The sequence below is a fragment of the Giraffa tippelskirchi genome, chromosome 3, assembly GCF_054371585.1.
Source record: "Giraffa tippelskirchi isolate mGirTip1 chromosome 3, T2T-mGirTip1v1.2.pri, whole genome shotgun sequence".
Lineage (NCBI taxonomy): Eukaryota > Metazoa > Chordata > Mammalia > Artiodactyla > Giraffidae > Giraffa > Giraffa tippelskirchi.
Window position 1 is genome coordinate 14,641,899 of NC_137277.1, and position 25,141 is coordinate 14,667,039.

Here is a 25,141-nt window from a genome sequence, read left to right on the forward strand (position 1 = left end):
CCAGTCCTTTCTGTGGAGTTCAAATAGATCACTCAAGCCATGGCTCCCTCTCCATGCCATGGAGTTTCTATGGTTACAAACATCCTCAGTCTTTATATTTGCTTTTTTTTTAATTACTCCACAGTCAGGTAAAATGAAAGGGTTGCATAACTATGTGTATACAAAAAAAATTACTTAATCATCCACTAAAAGGTATTAAGATATTTTTAAGAAGTGGGGGGAAGTGATCACGTCCATGCCTTTTCTTTATTTTAACTCTGCAACTCTGGTGGTATTGTTTTTCAGTTGTATCTGACTCTTTGCAACCCCATAGATTGCAGCACGCCAGGCTTCCCTGTCCCTCACTATCTCCCAGAGTTTGCTCAAACTCATGTCCATTGATTCGGTGATGCCATCCAACCATCTCATTCTCTGTCACCCCTTTCTCCTGCCCTCCATCTTTCCCAGCATCAGGGTGTTTCCCAATGAGTCAGCTCTCTGGTGTTGGCCGAGGCCTAAGTGTAACCACCTCATTCTTCACCTCTGCCCCTCCCCCAGCATGTTCTGTCCATGCTGGGAGCCGAAGAAAAGGGCCTGAGTAAGCATGAGATGCCTGAACAGTCCTGTTTATCCCTGAGAGACTTACATACTTTCCTTGAGCATTTCTCAGGTACTCGTATAAGAATTTGCATTCTCCTGGCCACTGTCTCCAGTTATGTCGACTTCCATGCTGATCACTGTGTATCCGAGTTTCTCTTCTCGACTCTCATGACCTCTGTCTATAGCTCTGCTACCTACCAATCAGCTTTCCCACAGCCTAGACTTTTTTAGCATTGAGATTTCTCCACAAATATTTTCAACATGTTTTCTGTCCATTCAGTCAAGCTTTAAATCCCATTAATTGTGCCTTCTTGATGTTTCTCACGTCTCAAAATCATTCCTGCCACTGTCACCCTAAAGGCTGCTCAGCTGCCTGTGACATCACATCTGTGTAGCTGCCCTTCCTGGTCTTTGGTCTTCTGGTCTAGTGCTGTGTTCACATCATAACACATTTGGAAAATTATTAGAATGTATATTAGCACCCAGGGGTTAAAAATCAAGACTCCTCATGGCTGGACATCACTGGCTGTGAGGCTACAGCTGCATGGAGCTCCTGATGCCTGGAGGACTGAAGGGATTCATGTTTAGGCACATCTCTAACCCATTCATGGCATTCCTGGCGGGTAATATCTGCCCCAGTCTCTACAGTCTTCTAGACTTTACGTACTGCTTCCAGATAAAGCTTTATAAAACAGTGCTCTGGTCACTGAATTTCCCTGTTCAGAAACCTCCAGTGACTCCCTGTTACCTCACTGAATTAACTTCCAGCTCCCTAGTCTGTCACTTAAGGTATTTAATGGCCTGGATCCAACCTACTTTCCAGCCTTATGATCCACTTTTACCCTTATGAACCCTGTGTTTACATATAAACCAAAATATTCACAAATCCCTAAATACTTCCTTACATTTTCCTGCCTCCATACATCTGCTCATTGGTTCCTTTTCTTGATATGCCTTCTCCTCACATCTCAGAATCCTACCCATCTTTCATGGACCACCTTAAATACCACCTTATTCATGAAATACCTGCTGATCCACCTGCTTCCTCCAGTAAGTTACAGGGTCCTTCCAAATTGACATTAGGATTTTTTTATATCTTACTTATGGTACTTCATATATTACTACATGTTTAATAGAACTTAAATTTTTGTTACTAACATTTATTGAACTTTTATTATATGTCATATATACTTTGTGCTTTATAGGAATTAGTTATTTCTATACTTATTCCTTTGTCTGAATTGTATGCTGTTGAGGCTAAGAACTTATTCAGCTTTTATCCTTCATGGTGATTACCTCAACCATGAACATAGCAGGCATTTCAAGACATAAATTTTGAACAAATAAGTGAAGATAGAAATTGCTCCCATATAGGGGTACCTTGAGGGAAGGTCAGTGATACAGGATCTACATCTTAATGCTAATTTAAGGAGAATGTTCAAATGCTTACAGGCTCAGCTCTAGATTCTCAACCATAATTCATGTGTTTTATAATTTTGCTACTAGATATATTTGCTGCTCATTTAGGTCTCCACAACCAGCTTTAGATATCCCCATTGATAAATGTTCTCTGAGTGAATTTAATTATTCTATCAAATTACCATGTTCTTACCCTGAAAACAAAATCATCATGAGCAACAACTGGAAACACAATTTGTAAAATAAATGAAATACTGAAAATTATTTGATTAATCCCAAAGAAGACTGGAAAGAAAAAACAGAATATATATATATATATATATATATATATATATATTTTTTCTTTTTTTAGTATGGAACAAGCAAAATGAAAGGCTTAAATCAACTATATCACTAATTACATTAAATTTAAATGGACCAGATAATTCTGTTAAAAGGCAGAAACCATCAGACTGGATTATAAAAGCAAGACCCAGTAATATGCCATGTGCAGGAAAGGTTATTTAAAGACACAGATTCAAAGTGAAAGAGTAGAAAAATATATACCCTATAAACGTGGAGCATAAGAAAGCTGGAGTGAGTATATTCATGTGAGGAGGATTGGACTTCAAGACAAGGAGTATTACCAGAGGGGCATTTGATAAATATAAAAGGAGCAGTTCATCAAAAGATAAAATAATCCTAAATGTGCGTAAACCTAATAGTGAAGTTTCAAAATAGATGAATCAAAAACTAATAGAACTAAAGAGCTAAATAGACAAATAATTATAGTTGGAGATGTTAACTTCTCTGTCTCAATAACTGTTAGAACAAATAGACAGAAACTTAGGAAGTATATAGAAGATTTTAACAACACTGTCAACCAATTTGACCCAGTTGGCGTTTATAGAACACTGTCAATAACTGCATAATACACATTCTTTTCAAGTGCACAGGGATTGTATCTGGGCCATAAGTCTGAATTCAAAAAACATTTTCTTTACAGAAAATGTTCTCTGAGATAATGGTTTAATTAGAAATCAATACACAGAAAATCCCCGGATATTTAGGAATTTAGCAGTGCAGTTCTAAACAACCCATGAGACAAGGAAGAAACCACAAAGGAAATTATAAAAACTTCAAACTGAGTAGTAAAAAATCAATGATTAAGTTTATGACTTAATAAACTAGAAAAAATGAGGAAAATAAACCCAGAGTAAGCAGAAAGAAATAATAAAAAGCAAGAGCTGCAATCAGTGAAACAGAAAAAAAATTTTTTTAATATTAAAAAAAATTAAAATTTATAGCAATAAATTCAACAACTTAAATTGGTCAAATTCTATGAAAAACACAAGTTACACAAAAGTGACTCAAAAGGAAAGAAAAAAATCTGAATAGCTCTTATCTGTTTAATTTGTAGCTCTTACCTATTTAAGTTCAAATGAAAAAAAACCTCTAAAAAGAAAACTCCAGGCTCAAATGGTTTTATTAATGAGTTGTATCCAGCATTTAAAGAAGAAATAATATCAACCTTGCATAAATGTTTTCAGAAAATAAAGGAGAAGAGAACATTTCTCAGTTTGTTTTATTAGACAGGCATACTGCTGAAACCAACATATGATATGGTAAGGACCATACAAGAAAAGAAAATTACAGGCAAGAATTCCTCATGACCATAATAGCAAAATCCTGGGAAAAACAAAAGAGCAAATTGATTAGTTCTACTTGATCAGAAATATAATGTTTAACATTTGAAAGTTAATTAGTATGACACATCATACTAGCAGAATAAATGAGAAAATCTATGTCTTTATGTAAACATATATTTATAATCTCAATAATGCAGAAAAAAATAATTAAAATTAATAATAAAAACCATCTGCAAACTAGGAATAGAAGAAAACTTAGTCTCATAAAGGACAACTCCAAAACATATACAATGAAATGTTAAATACGTTTCCCCTTTTATCAGGAGCTTGGTGACTTACTTTCGACATTCCTCAGTGGTCCAAGCTAGCACAGTTAAGAAAACAAACAAGCAAACACTATGAAGACTGGAAAAGAGGAAGCAAAATTGGCTTTATTTGCTGATGTGCATGTTTACTGGAACACTCCACGGAATCTAGAAAAGCAAAGAAAAGCCTACTAGAATTAGTAAATGTAGAGCTACTGTCAATACAGTCAATATGTGATATCTATTGTGTTTATTTTGGATGGCATCACTGACCCGATGGACATGAGTTTGAGCAAGCTCCGGGAGTTGGTGATGGAGTTGGAGTTGCAGCCTGCCATGCTGCCGTCTATGGGGTCACAAAGAGTTGGACACAACTGAGCGACTGAACTGAACTGAATTGTGTTTATATACTAGCAGAAAACAGCTGAAAAGTGAAATTTAAAAAATAGTGTGGCAGTTTTAAAACATGGCTGCAAATTCTTTGACATTCCTCCCATCCAGAGTTAGGGTGTGTGTCTCCTTCCCTTGAATCTTAGCAAGCTTGTGACTGCTTCAACCAAGAAAATATGACAAAATGATGCTGTGTATAGTTGAGGCTAGGTTATAAATGGCCATGCTGCTCCCATCTTGTTTACTGAAACACTTGTTTTGGGGAGATGCATTGCCATGTCACGGGCTTCCCTGGTGGCTCAGTGATAAAGAATCCGGCTGCTAATGCAGAAAATGCAGGTTCAGTAAGTCAGGAAGATCCCCTGGAGAAGGCAATGACAACCCACTCCGATATTCTTGCCTGGAAAATCCCATGGACAGAGGACCCTGGTGAGCCCATGAGGTCACAAAAGAATCAGACCCAACTCAGCAACCAAACAGCAACAATTGCCATGTGAAAAGACTGACTACTTTGAGTTTATTAGGAAGTACAGACCACATATAGCAGCCATATTTATATAAGTTTTCCAGTTGACTGTTCTAGTCAATCAAGTCATTCTGGCCCTGATACCAAACATATGGGTTTTTGTTGCAGATGATTCCATTTCCCAGCCATTTGAGTAACAGCTTTTTGATGCAACAGTAGATAACTGGAGCAAATACTATTTTCTGTAGAATCAAAATGCCTAAGCATAAATTTAATAAAAGGTGTGTCAAGAGTTCCACCGTGAGAACTACAAAACATGCAAAGCAAAATTAAAGAAGTTAGTAAATGGAAGAGATATGCCATGTTTGTAGATTGGAGTTTTCTCCCAAACTGGTCTATAGATTCAACATAATCCCAATCAAAATCCCAGCAGGATTTTTTTTTTATTTACAACTTTCAGAAATTCAAAGAACCATGAAAGCCAAAACAATGTTAAAAAAAAAAAAAAGAATTGGAAGACCAACAGTTATAGGCCAACAGTACCTGGTTTCAAGACTTGATATAAAGCTGTAGAAATAATGACCGGCAGTAATGTGTTAGTAAATGTTTAACAATCAGCCCAGGGATGGGGGCCTGATTTGACCGTAAAAAACTTAACAGTCAGCTCTTGTGAACCAACTTGAGCTAGCTCTAGCACTCCGCTGACAGAGTGGTATTCCCACAAGGAGAGATAAATACATCAATGGAACACAATGGAGAATCTAAAGATAAACCCACAATATGGAGTCAGGGGACCTTCAGCGATGCCAAGATAATTTGGAAAACAGAATTTTTTGTCATCAAATGATGCTACAACAACTGGATACCAGTATGGGAAAAAATGAATCTCAATCTTTATCTTGCATCATACACAAAAATTAACTTGAGATCATATCTGAAATATAAAAGTGAAATCTCTAAAGCTAATAGAAAAAAACGTATAATATCTTCACAACCTCGGGGTAGGTGAAGATTTCTTAGATCCTAAAAATCATTAATCATGTAAGAAAAAATTAATAAATTGGACTTCATCAAAATTTTAAATGTCTGCTCAATATAAGACACTACTAAGAAAAAGGAAAAGAAAATCACAAAGGGGGAGAAAATAATTCACTGTGTGTGCACACTCATGTTTGTATGCGACATACCACTTATATCCATGGTATTTAAAGAATTTCAGTAAGTTATTGAAGAAAGGATAAATCAATTCTGAAATGGACAAAAGATTTAGGTGCTTCACAAAAGAAGATATATAAATAGCCTACCAGCACATAAAAAGGTGTTTGCCGTCATTAGTCATCAGGCAAATACAAATTAAAATCACAATGAGATACCACCTCACAGACACCACAATGGTTAAAATTTTAAAAGATGAGCATCAAATGTTGGTGAGGTACACAACTAGAACCCTTACATATCACTGGTGGGAGTTTAAAGTGGTGCAACTACTTTGGAAAACTAGTTAGCAGTTCCTTATAAAGTTAAATATGAATCTGCCTTATGACCAAGCAATTCTAATTCTTATGACCAAGCAATTTCAAGCAAAATACATTTTAGGTAAATGTATTTACCCAAAAGAAATGAAAACATATGTACAAAAAGACTCATGCAAGAATGTTTATATCAAAGACTATTCATAGTGGCTAAGAACTGAAAACACCCCACATATCCTTCAACAAAAGCATGCATAAACAAACTGTATATTCATTTGATGCATATTAAATGAATTCTCAGTATGCTTCTTAGTAATAAAAGGAACAAATTAATAGTATACTCAACAATGTATTGATAGATGAATCTCAAAAACTTTATGTTAATCATAAGAAGCAAGTCTCGTCAATGGTGATGTGAATCAGAACAGTGGTGCCTATTGAGCACTGGACCTCTGGGGTGATGGAGATGTTCTATCTTTGCTCAGGATGTTAGTTACAAGAGTATATGTGTTTGTCAAAACTCACCAGTGTGTACAGTTTAGATCTTCACAATGAATTGTATTAATTATATGTAAATTTTTATCACAGTGGTTTGTAAAATAGGGAATTTTTTAAGGTAACTGGAGTTTTCTTCCCAGGAAGATTCAGTAGAAATAGTTTCTATTTAGACTTAGGAGCTACGTTTCAACTTATATATCTTTCTTTAAAAAATGAGAGTCAACATTTTTCACATTTCTTTAAGGTTCTACAAGTGTGGTGACTAAAACACAAACACACATACATAGAAAACAAATGGAAATGTTTCAGAGTTTCTTGATGAACTTTTGCTTCAGCCATCAACATGAAAAAAAGGTGATACTTGTTTGTTAGCACAACTAAAAGGAAGTGCATGTAAAGCGCAGCTTTTTTGAACAAAAAAGCTGTTGTCTTATGTGAGCTTTGTTTTCATTTTTGAGAATCCCTGTATAATACACCAGTAGTATTAATACAATCGAATCTCATGCGCTAGGTTCCAGTTTTGGCTTTAGTTTTAGCTGTCGGCTCTTCTCTTGCAGACTCTTTAATTCTTATTTCTCTCAGGTATCTAGAGAGAATCTTAGAACAAGACTACTAAGGAAGACAGTTCAAGTATTCATTAAGCATATATGTAAGTGAGAGCAGTGGGGCATCCCTGGTGAGTACATATGTACAAGGAATTTAAAACAAGGGTTAACGGGCTTCGGAGACCTTTCCAGGGACTTGTCAACCAGAACAGTGACTCCTAAGCATAAGTTCTTTTAAAGTTTTCATTAGTCCATGACAAAATAAGAAAAGAGAAACAGCCTAGGATTTGTGTGGATGTAAAACACTGATTTAGGTCAGGTATGACCTAAATCAAATCCCTTATGATTATACAGTGTAAGTGTCAAATAGATTTAAGGGGCTAGATTTGATAGAGTGCCTGATGAACTGTGGACAGAGGTGTGTGACATTGTACAGGAGACAGGGATCAAGTCCATCCCCATGGAAAAGAAATGCAAAAAAGCAAAATGGCTGTTTGAGGAGGCCTTACAAATAGCTGGGAAAAGAAGAGAAGCGAAAAGCAAAGGAGAAAAGGAAAGATATTCCCATCTGAATGCAGAGTTCCAAAGAATAGCAAGGAGAGATAAGAAAGCCTTCCTCAGCGATCAATGCAAAAAAAAAGAGGAAAACAACAGATTGGGACAGACTAGAGATCTCTTCAAGAAAATTAGAGATACCAAGGGAACATTTCATGCAAAGATGGGCTCGATAAAGGACAGAAATGGTATGGACCTAACAGAAGCAGAAGATATTAAGAAGAAGTGGCAAGAATACACAGAAGAACTGTACAAAAAAGATCTTCACGACCCAGATAATCACGATGATGTGATCACTCACCTAGAGCCAGAAATCCTGGAATGTGAAGTCAAGTGGGCCTTAGAAAGCATCACTACGAGCAAAGCTAGTGGAGGTGATGGAATTCCAGTTGAGCTATTTCAAATCCTGAAAGATGATGCTGTGAAAGTGCTGCACTCGATATGCCAGCAAATCTGGAAAACTCAGCAGTGGCCACAGGACTGGAAAAGGTCAGTTTTCATCCCAATCCCAAAGAAAGGCAATGCCAAAGAATGCTCAAACTACTGCACAATTGCACTCATCTCACACGCTAGTAAAGTAATGCTCAAAATTCTCCAAGCCAGGCTTCAGCAATACGTGAACCGTGAACTTCCAGATGTTCAAGCTGGTTTTAGAAAAGGCAGAGGAACCAGAGATCAAATTGCCAACATCCGCTGGATCGTTGAAAAAGCAAGAGAGTTCCAGAAAAACATCTATTTCTGCTTTATTGACTATGCCAAAGCCTTTGACTGTGTGGATCACAAGAAACTGTGGAAAATTCTGAAAGAGATGGGAATACCAGACTCTCACGTCAGACCACTGACGTGTCTCTTGAGAAACCTGTATGCAGGTCAGGAAGCAACAGTTAGAACTGGACATGGAACAACAGACTGGTTCCAAATAGGAAAAGGAGTACGTCAAGGCTGTATATTGTCACCGTGCTTATTTAACTTATATGCAGAGTACATCATGAGAAACGCTGGGCTGGAAGAAACACAAGCTGGAATCAAGATTGCCGGGAGAAATATCAATAACCTCAGATATGCAGATGACACCACCCTTATGGCAGAAAGCGAAGAAGAACTAAAGAGCCTCTTGATGAAAGTGAAAGAGGAGAGTGAAAAAGTTGGCTTAAAACTCAACATTCAGAAAACTAAAATCATGGCATCCAGTCCTATCACTTCATGGGAATTAGATGGGGAAACAGTGCAAACAGTGTCAGACTTTATTTTTTGGGGCTCCAAAATCACTGCTGATGGTGATTGCAGCCATGAAATTAAAAGACGCTTAATCCTTGGAAGGAAGGTTATGACCAACCTAGATAGCATATTTAAAAGCAGAGACGTTACTTTGCCAACAAAGGTCCATCTAGTCAAGGCTATGGTTTTTCCAGTGGTCATGTATGGATATGAGAGTTGGACGGTGAAAAAAGCTGAGCGCCGCAGAATTGATGCTTTTGAACTGTGGTGTTGGAGAAGACTCTTGAGAGTCCCTTGGACTGCAAGGAGATCCAACCAGTCCATCCTAGAGGAGATCAGTCCTGGGTGTTCATTGGAAGGACTGATGTTGAAGCTGAAACTCCAATACTTTGGCCACCTCATGCGAAGAGCTGGCTCATTGGGAAAGACCCTGATGCTGGGAAGGATTGGGGGCAGGAGCAGAAGGGGACGACAGAGGATGAGATGGCTGGATGGCATCACTGACTCGATGGACATGGGTTTGGGTAAACTCCAGGAGTTGGTGATGGACAGGGAGGCCTGTCCTGCGATTCATGGGGGGAGGCTGCGATTCATGGGGTCGCAAATAGTCGGACACGAATGAGCGACTGAACTGAACTGAACTGAAAACATAGATGCAATTTTGCATAGACATGTATGTAAAAGTTAGATAAGATCCCTCTTCTTCTAATGTTAAAATATTTTTTATTCTATGAAATAATGGTAGTAGTTGTACTGTACATGTCCTTATATGGCAAATTATGGAGCAGATCCTTAGTTGATCCCCAATTTTTTTTAAATTTTCATTTATAAAATCTTTTAAAAACTACTGACCCAGAGTATGTATTTAAATATACAAAGTTTGAAATGAACAAGCATTCTTGCAAGGGTGGTTGCGTTTGAAAGGCAAAGTCTAAACATCACGAAGGTCTCACTTCTTAAATTTATAATTGAGAGACCTTATCATTTAGCGAAAGAAAAGGAAATTTTTTAGGTTTAAGTGAGTCACATTTTTTAAAAAAGAAATGATATATTGTCTACTCATGGGATGAATATTATAGTCTACTGGGAATTTATGGAAATGAAAATTTAATTTTATTAGTATTTGAGTTATTTCATTCATTAAAATGTTAAGATGATAATTTAGAGCATGTTCTTGATCTTGATGCTTGAAATGTTTTCCCAAAGAAAATTTCAACAGATGCGTGCATTATCATCAGCCTTTTTTTCCACTTGACGATCATGGCTTTCTTCCGAAGGAGCCTGGGTGAAGTTAAAGGAGGTCTGACTGAAGTGGTGGAGACAGTGGTGTGCTTGTAAATTTTAACAACCAGCTGTAGGAAGGAGGGCTTGTAACATTTGCAGTTAAGAGTTAGACACAACTTAGCAACTAAACAACAACAAAGTATATAAATAAATAGTCCCACTTGGACCAATTTGAAGCTACCAGTTGCTTAACAACCAACTCCTGAAAATGTTTCAGTGGATTCTCCTGAACCAGCACAGAATGGCTCTAGCACAGCACGGGGTGGGGCTGGTGATGGTACTCACTAACTGAGGACAGCTGTAATGTATCTGCCAAGCAGAGTGCAGTAAAGACATGATTTTGCTTAAAGGAGCCAAAGTCCTCAAAATCAGGAACTTAAGAACCCCCATTTGGTGAGTAAACTCCAATTCATTCCAAGCAGCTCCTCTCTCTTCCTAAATTCTTTTTACTCCCTAAAGGAACAATGTATTTTCTTAGCTCTACATCATCTAGAATGACATTTCATTAATAATCATTGTTAATAGAGCTGAAATCCATCATTTCTCATCCTAAAGTCACCAGATGAAAGTAATACTTGAAACTCTTCATAATTTGAGAACTGATTTATAGTACTTAAGCTATTGAAATTAAATTTCTTTATGTAAAGCTAGTACTTTAGAGGGGAAATATAAAGTTGTACTAATCATGCAAAAAATCTGCATACAATTTGAAACAAAAATATATAGAGTTTTGATTGATTTTGACTCTTTCAAAGGCTAACAGAACCAATGTGGTACTGAAGTCCACAGACTTCCTTCTGTCCCCAGCTTCACCTTCTTTTTCTTCCTCACATGTTTCCTGCTTCAGGCATCCCAGTGACTTCTCTCTTTCTTCCCCCCGGCTTTCCTCTTTTCAGAACCTGTAAGTTCAGTTCAGTCACTCAGTTGTGTCTGACTCTTTGCAACCCCATGGACTGCAGCATGCGAGACTTTCCTGTTCATCACCAACTCCCGGAGCTTACTCAAACTCATGTCCATTGAGTCGGTGATGCCATCCAGCCATCACGTCTTCTGTCATCCTCTTCTCCTCCTGCCTTCAGTCTTTTCCCAGCATCAGGGTCTTTTCCAATGAGTCAGCTCTTCGCATCAGGTGGCCAAAGTATTGGAGTTTCAGCTTCAGCATCACTCCTTCCAATGAATATTAAGGACTGATTTCCTTTAGGATGGACTGGTTGGATCTCCTGGCAGTCCAAGGAGTCTTCTCCAACACCACAGTTCAACAGCATCAATTCTTCGGTGCCGAGCTTTCTTTATAGTTCAACTCTCACATTCATACATGACCACTGGAAAAACCATAGCTTTGACTAGATGGACCTTTGTTGGCAAAGTAATATCTCTGCTTTTTCATATGCTGTCTAGGTTGGTCATAGCTTTTCTTCCAAGGAGTAAGCATCTTTTAATTTCATGGCTGCAGTCACCATCTGCCGTGATTTTGGAGCCCAAGAAAATAAAGTCTCTCACTGTTTCCATTGTTTCCCCATCTATTTGCCATGAAGTAATGGGACCAGATGCCATGATCTTATTAGTTTTCTGAATGTTGAGCTTTAAAGCCAGCTTTTTCACTCTCCTCTTTCACTTTCATCAAGAGGCTCTTTAGTTCTTCTTCACTTTTTTTCATAAGGGTGGTGTCATCTGCATATCTGAGGTTACTGATATTTCTCCCAGCAATCTTGATTTCAGCTTGTGCTTCATCCAGCCTGGCATTTTGTGTGATGTACTCTGCATATAAGTTAAATAAGCAGGGTGACAATATTCAGCCTTGATGTACTCCTTTCCCAATTTGGAACCAGTCTGTTTTTCCATGTCCAATTCTAACTGTTGCTTCTTGACCTGCATACAGATTTCTCAGGAGGCCTCCTGCCTTAGAACCTGTAAAGGTCCTGCTAACTGGGAACTTTTACTTGTTCTTTGCAATTCATTTATACTACAGTGTTCATTCAGCCTGGAGATTTTTTAATCTCTAATTGTTCAATATTGTTTGAGAATCAGTAAGCATTTCATGGGAGTAGAAGCTTGAAATCTTATCAGGTCTTCTTCTATAGTCCAGCCCTAAAGATAAACTGATTTTGTCAATTAGGATAGTATAGAGTCCAGAAGGGAACAGGAAACAAAAGTGGCAGATATTTGTCTTTCCTACATGACTCCTCCCCTGAGAAAATCACGTGAGGGTCTGGTCTCATTGAAGCTGCTTCAGATGTAGTCTAGGAAGCTGCTAGTTCTGTAAGATCTCAGAATCCAGCCTGCCTAGTGTAGGTCTGTCTATTGGCCGGGATTCCTTTTCTCTGTCCCTCCATCTCTTCCATCCCACTGCATATTCACATATAGTCCTATGTACTGCTTTGGACTTCAGATTAAACTTTTTATTTGTCTGTTTATTTTTGGTAGTTTCCAGAGGAATATGTGATATTATTGTCTTTAAGACTGTCAGAAGGAGTGGAAAAAACATTCTTTTCCAGCTTTTTCAAGTATGTGAGAAAAATGTATTTACATGTGCAGATTCTCATACATGCAATGCTCAGACTGTCTCATAGCCAATAACATGGGAGAAATGTTGATGATGATACATGTGTTTTATAGATTATTTATGTGGCAAACGTGTTCGTACCTGGCAAAAAACAAAATGAACTCACTAAATGAATTATTCTATGTCTTTAAATAAATTATGTGCCCTGAGCATTCACTAAACACACAAGATACCGTTTTAAATTTTTCCTTCCAAATAGATACGTGATCAAAGACCCAAAAAGAGCTCACTTATCTACTTGGTAATTATTTAGTAATTTGTTTCTTTCTGTCTCAGAGAGAAAAATTCCAGATGAAGATTTCATCATCTTAATTGATGGATTAAATGAAGCAGAATTTCACAAACCGGATTATGGGGATACAATTGTATCATTTCTGAGTAAAATGATTGGAAAATTTCCTTCCTGGCTCAAACTAATTGTAACAGTTAGGACCAGTTTACAGGTATGTGTTTGTTTCCTTTTGGACCCATAAATTATTTCCCTTGGAGAGTGCTTAAGCTGAAAAAGTTTAGGTCCTTGAATGCTTAGTAGTGAGCTTTTCTAATTATCCCATGTCTAGCAAGAGTAATTCCTGAAGAGAATATTTTGAGAGTAAGTGGTACAGTCGAGAGAGACCGTTTTCAATATTTGACTGTCTTAGCTCAAATTCCCATTCCCATTGCTCTGGGTACGTTTTAATAAAGTGTCCCTCAAAATAGCATGAAAAGAAAGTCCATTTTTCTAGGCTTTGTCCTGAGGATAGCAAAGCAAATAGATCCTCTAACACGTTTACTGTTTGACTCTTGTTTTATATTATTTATCATTTAATGCCAGGCAAAATCCAGTTCAGTGTACAGTGTAGAGTCAGATTTTCTAGTTCTTCCTTCTGTTTCTCAGCTTTTCATAGTATGAAGATGGACTTTCTTCTGTCTATACCTTTTTCTAAGAAATATTGCCACTATTCAGGCTTTATATTAAATTTACTACCCCTGGGAGATAATTTTTTTAATTACCTTCTCTGTTTACTCACTGGTCACTCACTTTATGGCCTGGAAGAATGACTAGGAATGTTGGAACTGAATCTGTAGACACATGGGCTAAAGGATAAATGAAATGACTCCACCTTCTCTACTATTCACAATATACCTGTTTGATATTTTCCATTCTTACGTATTCACACTTGGTTTGAAACAGGGTTTTCAACTTCTTTCCCCTAAACCATAGCTTCTTTTGATGAACATTAAAATCTCGCATTGGGACTTCCCTGGTGGTTCAGTGGCTAAGACTCCACGTTCCCAATTCATGGGGGCTCAGGTTCAATCTCCTAGTCTGGGAACTAGTTCCCATATGCTGCAACTAAGAGTTCACCTGCCACAACTAAAGAGCCCATGTGCTGTAACAAAGGTCGAAGATCCCGAGTGATGGAACTAAGACCTGGCACAGCCAAATAAATAAATTTTTTAAATATAACAAAAATTAAAAATAAATAGAATCTCACATGTTATACATCCATCCCACTATTTTGATGCAACACCCTTATGTCAGTAGTTAACATACAGAAAATAGCCTCAATGCCCTCCTTTTCCCCTCTTCTCAGGCACTTAGTATTTTTCCTATCAATCTGCTTTCCTTGATCAGAAACTGTAATTCTAATCCTGACCATCAACTTGCAGATGTTCATTATTAAGATCTCACAGTAATCTGAGTTAAATTAAAATGAATCAACATAAATGCATCTTTATAACTAAAAGTTATGTAATCCACTATTATTGGTCAGTAGCTTGATTGTTAAAAGATAAAGGGTGAATAAAATAAACTTCCAGGAACAGTCTGACTAGTTTTACTAAATATACACTTAGGAGATAATATCTTTGCTTATATTTTTACATTATGCCATGTGCAATCTCAAAAGACGTTTTAAGTATGACTTGGTAGACCAGATGACTAACTTTTCAGTTGTGCCAAAGAAAAGGAAAAGCACTATATTTATAAAGTCGAAAAGTCAGTGTCTTCATAAATCAAGGCCAGCAAAAACTTTTCAGATACTTCATTCACTTCAACTCATGACCTTTTTTTTAGTTTTTAAATTATGAAAGTATGATAATGCATTTACAGGAGACTTGGAAAATACAGAACAAGGTTACATATAGTTCCACTATATATTACAATTATTTTAAGTAGTTAAATTAACCAGTAACTTTTTAAAATTATTTTTATTTAGCTCTGACAATGAAATAATTCACAGATCTTTCAAAATGAACCATCATAATTGATCATTCACTATTTCCACAAACATTTGTTAAATATATAAAAGCTTATTTCTAAGAGCTGAGAATAGGACAGTGAGCAAGACGGACAATATCCCTGCCCTCATAAAGCTTATTTTCTAGTGAGGAACACAAATAATAAGACAAATTAGCATATGTTAAAATTTAGGCAGTCTTAGTGCTATGAAGACAGATATAACAGTGAAGAGATAAATCAGGATGACAGTTATTTTACATAGAACAGATAGGAAAGGCCTCTCCAAGGAGCCTTGTAAAGTGATGAAATCTGATTTACCTTTTTAAAAGATTTCTTTGGCTCCTGGTTATGTAGATAATAAAATGTAGGGGATCAGGAATGGAAGCAGAAGTATAGGTGTAAGGTGATGGCATAGACTAGAGCGGGAACAGTGAAGATCCTGTGAAGTTGTCATATTTGGAGTATGTTTTGAAGAAGACGGTGATGGGCTGGATGAGGACGTAAGCAAGAGAAGAGGTTCAAGGATGAATTGTGGGGTTTTGGTGAGCAATTGGGTAGAGGCTGGTTTGAGGAAAAGATCTAGATAGTTCCTTCTCAGCAGAGATCCTGTGAAGTGGTCGTATTTGGAGTATGTTTTGAAGAAGATGATGATGGGCTGGATGTGGGTATAAGCAAGAGAGGAGATTCCAGAATGAATTGTGGGGTTTTGGTGAGCAATTGAGTAGAGGCTGGTTTGAGGAAAAGATCTAGATAGTTCCTACTATTTGATGGTAAGTTAAGTGGTGATACCGTTTATTAACATGGGAAAGTTTGTGGTGGGGGGAAGTTTTCGTAGTTCTGATTTGGTCACAGTAAGTTTGTCTATGAAACCTCCAAGTGGCAATATTGTCAGTGGGGATGTAAGAAGAGAGCCCAGGAGAAATGACCAAGCTGGGGATATAAAATCAGGCATCATTCATGTATAGACTATATTTAGAATCATGGGGTCCAGCTATTCTAGGGAATGAAGGTAGCCAGATAAGAGGAAGAATGGAGACAGGAGCCCTGGGTAGACCGAGAAATGAGACAGGACCCAGCAGAAGAGGCTGGGTAGGAGTGGCCAGTGTGCTGAGAGGAAAATGAGGGGAGTGTGCTGTGGAAGCAAGCTGCAGGAAGGGACTTGAGAACCAAGACGTGATCACCTGTGTCAGAGACTGCTGGGAGGTTGAGGAGGATGGGAAATGAACCTCCATTATTTGGGAAGATGCAGATGACTGATCATCTTAACAAGGACCATTCCAGTGAAGTGATGAGATTGAAGCCTGATTGCAGCAAATGGAGGAGAGAATGGGAAGGGAGGAATGAAATACAATAAGCAGAGAAAACTTTTCTGTTAAGTTTTGATAAGCATGGGATCAAAGATACAGTAGTTAGAGGGAGGAATATGGAATCCCATGTCTGTGTGATCCAGGAGAGAAGAAGAAATTGATGCAGGAGAGGGAATGGATACTTACAGGAGCAGAGTCTGTAACCAGATAAGAAAAGCTGGATTCCAGAGCAAGAGAGTCACCCCAAAGCCCTGTCACCTTCCCCCAATATAATTTCCAAGCAGATCACCAGGGTGCCAGGTTTCCCACTGTTAAAAGATTTTTCCTTTGGGCTGAGGCATCTCCTAAAGACCCCCATTAAAATAAAGTCATTTTATACTTATGGCTGATTCACATTGTTGTATGGCAGAAACCAACACAACATTGTAAAGCAGTTATCCTCCAATTAAAAATAAATTTTAAAATAATTTTAAAAAATAATGAGGGCTAGAAAGTCAAATTCCGTATGACATTCTTTGAGTCTTTTGGCGTTCTATTTTCTGTTTTAGGAGTGTTATTTAGAATATTGACCATTCAGTCGCTCCTAAAATACCCTTTATGAAGACTCATAAAAGTTATTTTAAGTCTCAATTTTAGGGAAAGTTGTGTCCCTTTTAGGCAACTAATAATGTTTTAATCCTTAGACACTAATACTTCATCATATTTCCCTCTTTTCTTTGGCCAATCAGAAGTTCAGAATAAATTCGTGGACCTTGCAGTTTATCACAAGAGTTAGGGGAAACTGAAGGTCTTTCTGTCTCTCTGTCTGTCTCTCTCCATCTGTTTTAGGAAATTACCAAGCTGCTGCCTTTCCATAGGATTTTTTTGGATCGACTAGAAGAGAATGAAGCCATAGACCAGGACCTGCAGGCCTACATCCTGCACCGGATACAGAGCAGTTCAGAGATCCAGAATAACATTTCTCTTAATGGCAAAATGGACAATACTACATTTGGCAAACTCAGTTCTCATCTCAAGACCCTCAGCCAAGGGTCCTATCTGTACCTGAAACTCACATTTGACCTCATAGAGAAAGGCTACCTAGTGTTAAAGAGCTCTAGCTACAAAGTAGTTCCTGTTTCGCTCTCTGAGGTTTATTTACTCCAGTGCAATATGAAGTTCCCAACCCAGTCTTCCTTTGACCGGGTGATGCCTCTCCTGAACGTGGCAGTGGCGTCTCTCCACCCACTGACTGATGAACATATCTTCCAAGCCATCAATGCTGGCAGCATTGAAGGCACGCTAGAATGGGAGGATTTTCAGCAGAGAATGGAGAACCTCTCAATGTTCCTAATCAAGCGCAGAGACATGACTCGTATGTTTGTACACCCTTCTTTTCGAGAGTGGCTTATCTGGAGAGAAGAAGGCGAGAAAACCAAATTTCTCTGTGATCCCAGGTAAGCCGTAGATCGGTAATAAGCAATTGTGAGCCTGTTTTGTATTTCCTGCATGGAGCGTGGGTATTGGAAGCAGTGAGAAGAGGTCTTCATGGAACATTTCACATAAAGGAGACATCACCTCTGTTTCTTCTTAACACAAGGCTATGATGACATTAGCTTGTTTTGTCACAATTTTACTTCCTTAACACTCAAAATCTGCATAGATGTTTAGAATGCTCCCTACATCCCTGTATTTTTCTAAATAATTTTCTCTGATTCCCCTATCAGAGAAATCCCCTATAGGGATCACAGGCTATAATTTAACCTTTCAACAGACTTCCTCAGTGCTTTTCAGAAAGATGTGATACACTGTTCACCTCTTTGACTCAGAGCAGAATTCTTTTAAAATTGTGATTGCCTGTTTAAAAGCCAGGCCATTGTTACAGTCACCAGCAACTGACCTCATTAGAGCCCAAGCTGGTCCTAAGATTTACGCTGGAAAATGGAATCTTAAACCTTATACCTGAAAAAGACTCAAAGAGATCAGTTCGTCTAGCCTCTCTACCTTTAGATAAATTAAGTGTTGTTATCCCCAGTTTACTATAAAGGCCTTAAAATGCTGAATCACTTGCAAAAAAGCATAGAGGTAACAGGTGGAAGAAAGGAAGAGGGGCTAGAAGAGGAATGACAGGTGTGTCCTATGTGCCGCTCCCCCCTCCCCCACAGCCGCGATGGGCGTCACTGACTTACCCAGCGCCCTCTCCCGAAGCGCTTGACTGTGCCTTAAGGATCTTTCTCAGCTCTATAAACCACACTCCATATGAGACTATTTCCCATCCTCTTGGGTAGAACCTAGATCTCTAGCATCCTAATGAGATGTGCTTTCTACTCCTCCACACACACATAATTCTTTCAAAGAAAAGAATTATTCCTTTAATTAAGTTGATGTTATCAAAAGCAGGTGTAGTCTTGATTTCTTAGAAACGAAGAAGACACCAACAACATAGCTGCCAAATGCAGAGTTTATTCTGGCTCAGAAAGAAGATAGGCCACATTTGACTTCTTCTGTGACTCATCAGAGAGGCTGACCATCTTTGTTCTGGGGTTTTATTGTTACTCCTGGGGCGTGTTCTTCACCCTTGTAGAGACACCTGCGCTTGTGGGCACACTTCTCAGCCTACTTCCTGCCGACTCATTAGAAAATTAGTTCCAGGTTCTGGTGATGCTATTAAGCCAGGCAGATTTTGTGCTATCTTCCCTAAGAGTTAAACTTTTTAAAGAAACATTCTGTAGTGGGAAGAACATGAACTTTTGAGTCAGATGACCTGCTTAATAAGTCCTACCTTTTCTAGGAACTGTGTGACCTTTGGAAAATTATATAATGTTTCCGAGACAGTTTTCTTACCTACATAAAAGGAATAAAAATTCCTAGAACAGTTGAGAATTAAGTGAGGTCAGGTAGTATAATACTTAGACTTGTACAGAGTACAAAGTGGTTGGGGAATGTTCTTTGTCTTCCCCCTCTCTTTGTGAAGCTGCACACCTCAGATTGGGGCTTGAACCCATGTGCCAGGACTTGAACATGGCCAAAACCCAGTCTTCCAACTGAGATCACACACTTGATTTCAGGACTTAATGAAGCTCAGGTTCTTGATGTCTCATCACAGAAGGAATTCAGTGAGAGACAAAGTGATAGTTAAGAAGTGAATTTATTTAGAAAGAAACATACTTCACAGACAGTGTGGGCCACCTCAGAAGGAGTGAGTGGCCTCGAAATGTGGTGTGTTTAGTTTTTATGGGCTGGGTAATTTCATAGGCTAATGAGGGGGAGGATCATTCCAACTATTTGGAGGAAGGGGTGGAGATTTCCAGGAACTAGGCCACCACCCACTTTTTGGTCTCTGATGGTCAGCCTTGGAACTGTCATGGCGCTTGTGGTTTTGTCATTTAGCTTGCTGATGTGTTGCAGTGGGCAGTACTGAGGATTAAGGTCTAGTGAAAGTTGACTTGTCTGCCATCTTGGACCCATTTGGTTCTAATCAGTTTGTCATGTCCTCGTGCTATGTCTTCTTTCAAAGATTGTGCCCTGCCCCCCTTCCCTCCTGTTTCATGTGCAGTAATAGACCTTTCAGGTTTACTTTAACTAAATCCCTGTGGCTAATTGGATAGGTTGCAACAGTCTTCTATTAGTATTTGGGGGCACAAGATTTAAAAAAAAAAAAAAACTGGGTCTGAGTTCTCTGTGAATTGTATGTGATTCCCAAGAGGATTTTATTGTAAATCCCACTAGTACTGCTGCTGGTATTAATACACAGAGTTGGCAATGACATATTTAAGAAAAAGAGACCAATCTAGAATTGCCTAATAAACACTGAAATCAGTTTCCAGAGGAACTTTGCTGGCTGATATGCTCTCTCATCCTGGAACATCTCAGGGGATTGAAAACAGGTCCAAGGCAACCAGACTAACCCTGAATTAAGAGTATCCTGACAACAGATAAAAACCCTCACGCTCCTAAAGGAGAAAAGATGGTATTTATGCAGCCACAGCATGGCTTTCCAGGCTTACCTTCTCAACATTGTTTATTAACTAGGATCATTTTGGCAAGAGGCTGATGCACTGGGACAAGAAGAGCAAACACTTCTAACTTCAAATGCTGTGTAGTCTATTCCCTGGTGATTGAATAACACTCAAGACTTCTGAGGGATCATCATATACCCCTTAGTGGCAGAGAGTAAACAGGACCAGGAGTTATCAAAAAAGCTTCCTGACATGTTTCATCTCAGCTGGAATTCAGCTTTCTATGTAGCACTGTCTAGCACCAGCTTTGTTACTAAGTTCTTGATCTCAGAGCTTGAGGCCCCCCGGGTCAATGAGATGGAAATTCACTAAGAATTTGATGTCACTGGCAAAGCCCAGGCTGGCCTTTCAAAGAAACTGGCTATAATTGCTTTCCATTGTAGGGGAGTCTGGTTAGCAGGACTCTTCTCCAGGCAGGGTTTGCCTGTGAGGCCCTGAGCCTCTACTTCCTGTACATTGTTTCCTGCTCTGTTCTCCAGCTTCTCTCTGGAGCATTTCAGTAGACCAGGGAAGGCTAGCTCCGTGCCTCTGAAATCACAGTAAGTAGTGTGATGCCTGACAAACTCTGCGAAAGGAGAACTTGCAGAAGATACAGAACATCTCTTCTGGTCCGTTTTCCTGGGCTTTCAACACTCACTTCTTCACCCTGAATTTGTTGACCTTATTAGGGAATTAGTCACAGATGAGAATATTCTACTGATGCCAAAAAGTAGTTGACCTTCATCAGAAGTAGGCCACCCAGGGCGATCCTTTCTGCTAAGTGAAGAGAGTCAGTAATCTGAGGATGGTGCTAGAAGAGGAAGTAGCAGAGCTGGAGGTCAGTGCTTCAGCCGAGATAGGGTTTTCCTTATTTTAAATATCAGACTGCCTATTGTCCCAGAATCAGGGCACACAACTGACATCCCAGCAAGAGTGATCTACAGTTGCATAACATATCTGACTGCCACAGAGAGAGATGAGTTATAGATGCCTTTTCTTGGCTTGGTAATAGAGTAAGGGTATTTGTATATATACGCATGTTTATGTTTCTCAAACTGTAAGCAAATTATAGTGCAAAATCCTTTATTGCATCAAAACTTGGAAGAGTTTAGATTTGCATTCTAGATAGAACTTTGCCCTTTGAAGCACTCAGAAGCCTCAGACTGCACCACTTTATTCTGCCTTCTGTTTCCTGCTGTTCATCACTGTCATATTCTTTCATACTCTGAAATTAACCTGTCCTGTATGTTATTCCCTTGGGCACTGAGCTGTCAGATTAACTCACTAATAAACTAATCTCTGCTATTATGCTAATAAAAGGGAAGTAGAAAACATTGGAAGCAACTTGCGCATTTTAAGTAAGTCATTTGAGAGATGTCACCAGCCTTTATAGCTCAGTTGGTAAAGAATCTGCCCGCAATGCAGGAAACCTGGGTTCAATTCCTGGGTCGGGAAGATGCCCTGGAGAAGGAAATGACAACCCACTCCAATATTCTTGCCTGGAGAATCCCATGGACAGAGGAGCCTGGCAGGTTACAGTCCATGGGGTCACAAGAGTCAGACATGAGTGAGTGACTAAACCACCACCAGCCTTTATAATCCAACCTATTGATGACTTTGATCGTTGAAATGTGAGGTTGATAGAGTAGACAGTTGCGGGCCACCAGTCTTGTGGTGCTGTCCAGTTACTGCTTAGTATTTCTACATAGCTTTGGGCTACCCCTGAATGAATCCCCACTCTTTTTTTCTTGTTTCCTTTCCTGTTATCTCTGTTCTCATGGTATTATTAGCCTTCTCTTCCCAAGGAACAGCTCTCAGATCAACATTTTGTTATATGTGTATGTAGCATTCCGACATAGAAATTAGAAGACTCTGCTGCCTTATTTTTAACTGTTCAACTAAAACGTTGTAAACTTTCACAACTATTGAGCTGCACAGCCTGATGAGGGTTTGATTTGGAAGCCTATTTTGGGCTGAACTGATTTCCTCAAACTCAAGAGAATCAAATTTAGGCTGGAAGGAAGGGGGAAAAGGCTACTCAAGTCCTACCTGTACCTGTAGGAGTAGTAGAGAACTTACTCGATTCTTTGTGGCCAGAGCTGATATCTTACAATAAATGTTCTTTAAAATTTTTAAAAATTATTTCACTATGGTGGTCAGCAAATTACACATTGGAGACTGGGTGCTCTAAAATCCACATCACAAAGCAGAGTGACAGAGAAGAAGCAGCTTGTCAAAGGGCAGGGAAAAAAGAGGGCAAAGAACTGAGGAACGTGGAGAAAGAAGAACTGATTGATCTTCCTATGCCTATTGTTGGTGTTTCAAACTGTGACAGTTTGATGAAGTCATAACTCTTCTGCCTTATAATCCCTGCCAACTGCCTGAAGACTTCATTGGCAGAGGAGAGGCGGAGAAGTGTCCATTCTCCTAGGGCCAGTGCTGCCTTAATGGAACAGAAGGACATTAGGAAACTGTGAGGCCAACTGGGAGAAAGCAGCGGATTTCTGAGTTGTATGTTTAAAAAGAAATGATGCTGTTCCACCCATTTCTACAAAGGTACATCTTGGGCATACTTCTAGTCTCCTATACTTCCCATCAGCTCTTCATTCCCACCTTTAATATGAAACAGCAAGACAAGCTGACTAGAAATGGGTTTTGTATTCCAGTTCCATGAGAAAGCCACGAAAAGAGCATGCCAAGGCAGTTACTAACTGATACGGTAAAGATGGAGGCAAGCATTTTTGTAAAGATGTGGGTGCCATTTGCAACAAGCCGACTAACTGTAAGACATCAACCCCCAGAGTTTAACTGCAGGCAGAATTTTTAAGATGACAGATGAAAAAGATCAGGATTGTCAGTCTATTCTCAATATTTGAGTCATAGTCACATTCATTTCACAGTTGATCAGTGGCAACAGAGATGCCTGCAAATTCAAGGCTGAAATGAGTAGTGAATTAGAAAGTGGATCTGGAAGTCCTTGTGTTGCTCTTCCTCAAACCCATCTACTTGGTGTTTATTTTCATGAAACATTTATTGAACTTTACTGTAAACCAGGGACTGTGCTATATACTAGAGAAACAGGTAATTAACATACCCCTTGACACTAAAGCCATTACCAAGGAAGGTCAGCTACATAGCAACCAGTAACAGTGCCACAGTACAAAGTACCATAGGAACCTAGACAAAGAGAAAATACTTTTCAGGGACTACCCTGGTGGCCCAGTGGTTAAGATCCACCTTGCAATGCAGAGGACATGGATTCAGTCGCTGTTCGGGGAACTAAGATCCCACATGCTGCAATGCAGTTTTTGAGTCCACACACCCTGGAGCGCACACCACAACTAGAGAGTTCATGTGCCACAAGCAAAGGTTCTGCACAATGCAGTGAAGATCCCACATGCTGCAACTAAGACCCGACGCAGCCAAGTAAATAAATTTTTTTAAAAGAGAGAAAATACTTTCTCAGAGCAAGTAACAGTCAAGTTCAGCCTTGAAGGATGAGTTGATCCCGTTTAGCTGCAGAGGAGCAGGAGAATACTCTAGGGAGGCTAGAGAGCAGAATGGCAGGAGGAAAAGCAAGTTGAAGATATTAAGTGCCTTTGAGGAATTGTGAGAAGCCATAACTAGAAAATAAGACATGCAGTCAGAGAATGATAGGAAGTGTCACTAGGAAAAAAAGTCTCAAAAGTTTAAGACTTCTCAGTTTATTCTATAGATAACAGCTAGTCTCCATAATTTTTGAGAAAAGAAGAGACAGTGATCAGATAAGTCTGATCAAGTTCAAAATAGCTCTGACAAGTAGTGAATGGAAGATGGGTTGAAGGAGAGACTGCAGGCAGGGAAACTAGTTACAAGCCTAGAACAATAGTCTAGTTGAGAAATACTAAGACTACAATGTGAGAACAGAGAGCTATGTAGTCATTTTAGAGATACTCAAAAGCACCTGGTCTTTTTTTGTGTATGGGAGGTAAGGGTGGAGAAATCAAAAATTATTTCAGAACTTATCTTGGATGATATAAAATAGTGAAGCTGCTGATCGACATAGAGCATTCCGAACGAGGGAAGACTTCTAGCGTGAGTGAAGGCAGGAGGAAGAACAGGCTTCTGAGGAGAGGTGAGTCCTATTTTGGACATGTTTATAATGAATTGCCTCCACGGGAGGATGCACAAATGTATTTAGAAATATGACTTTGGAGAATAGGAAAAGAGAAAGTTGAAGGCATGAGGTTATGGATTGAGGAGTTACCAGCAAGTAACTGACAGTAGAAGCCATACTAACTTAACAAGGTCATCCAGATTAAGAGTATAAAGCAGAAAGTTTGGATGCATGAAAATGAAATAGGTTTTTTTTTTAACTGAAGTATAATTGTTTTACAATGTTGTGTTAATTTCTGCTATACAGCCAAGTGATTCACTTATACATATATATACATTCGTTTTTACAGTCTTTTCCATTATGGTTTATCATAGGATATTAAATATAGTTCCCTATGCTCTACAGCAGGACCTTGTTGTTTATCCATTCTGTGTACATTAGCTTGCATCTTTGAACCCCAGCCTTCCACTCCATCTATTCACCAGCCTCTTCCCCACTGGCAACCACAAGTCTGTTCTCTATGTCCGTGAGTCTGTTTCATGCATGCGTGCTAAGTCACTGTAGTCATGTCCACCAGGCTCCACTCTCCGTGGGATTCTCCGGGCAAGAATACTG

The 25,141-nt window shown here is 38.9% G+C and overlaps 1 protein-coding gene across 5 annotated transcripts in view; it reads left to right on the forward strand.

The window, feature by feature from the left end:
* Positions 1-25,141, forward strand: part of TANC2 (tetratricopeptide repeat, ankyrin repeat and coiled-coil containing 2) — a 363,447-nt gene that overhangs the window by 294,999 nt on the left and 43,307 nt on the right. For all 5 annotated transcript variants that reach the window (XM_081576541.1, XM_081576540.1, XM_081576542.1 and 2 more), the window contains 2 exons: positions 13,199-13,365; positions 17,282-17,889. In XM_081576541.1, coding sequence (XP_081432667.1) covers positions 13,199-13,365; positions 17,282-17,889 — 775 coding nt within the window. The remainder of the gene's footprint in view (positions 1-13,198; positions 13,366-17,281; positions 17,890-25,141) is intronic.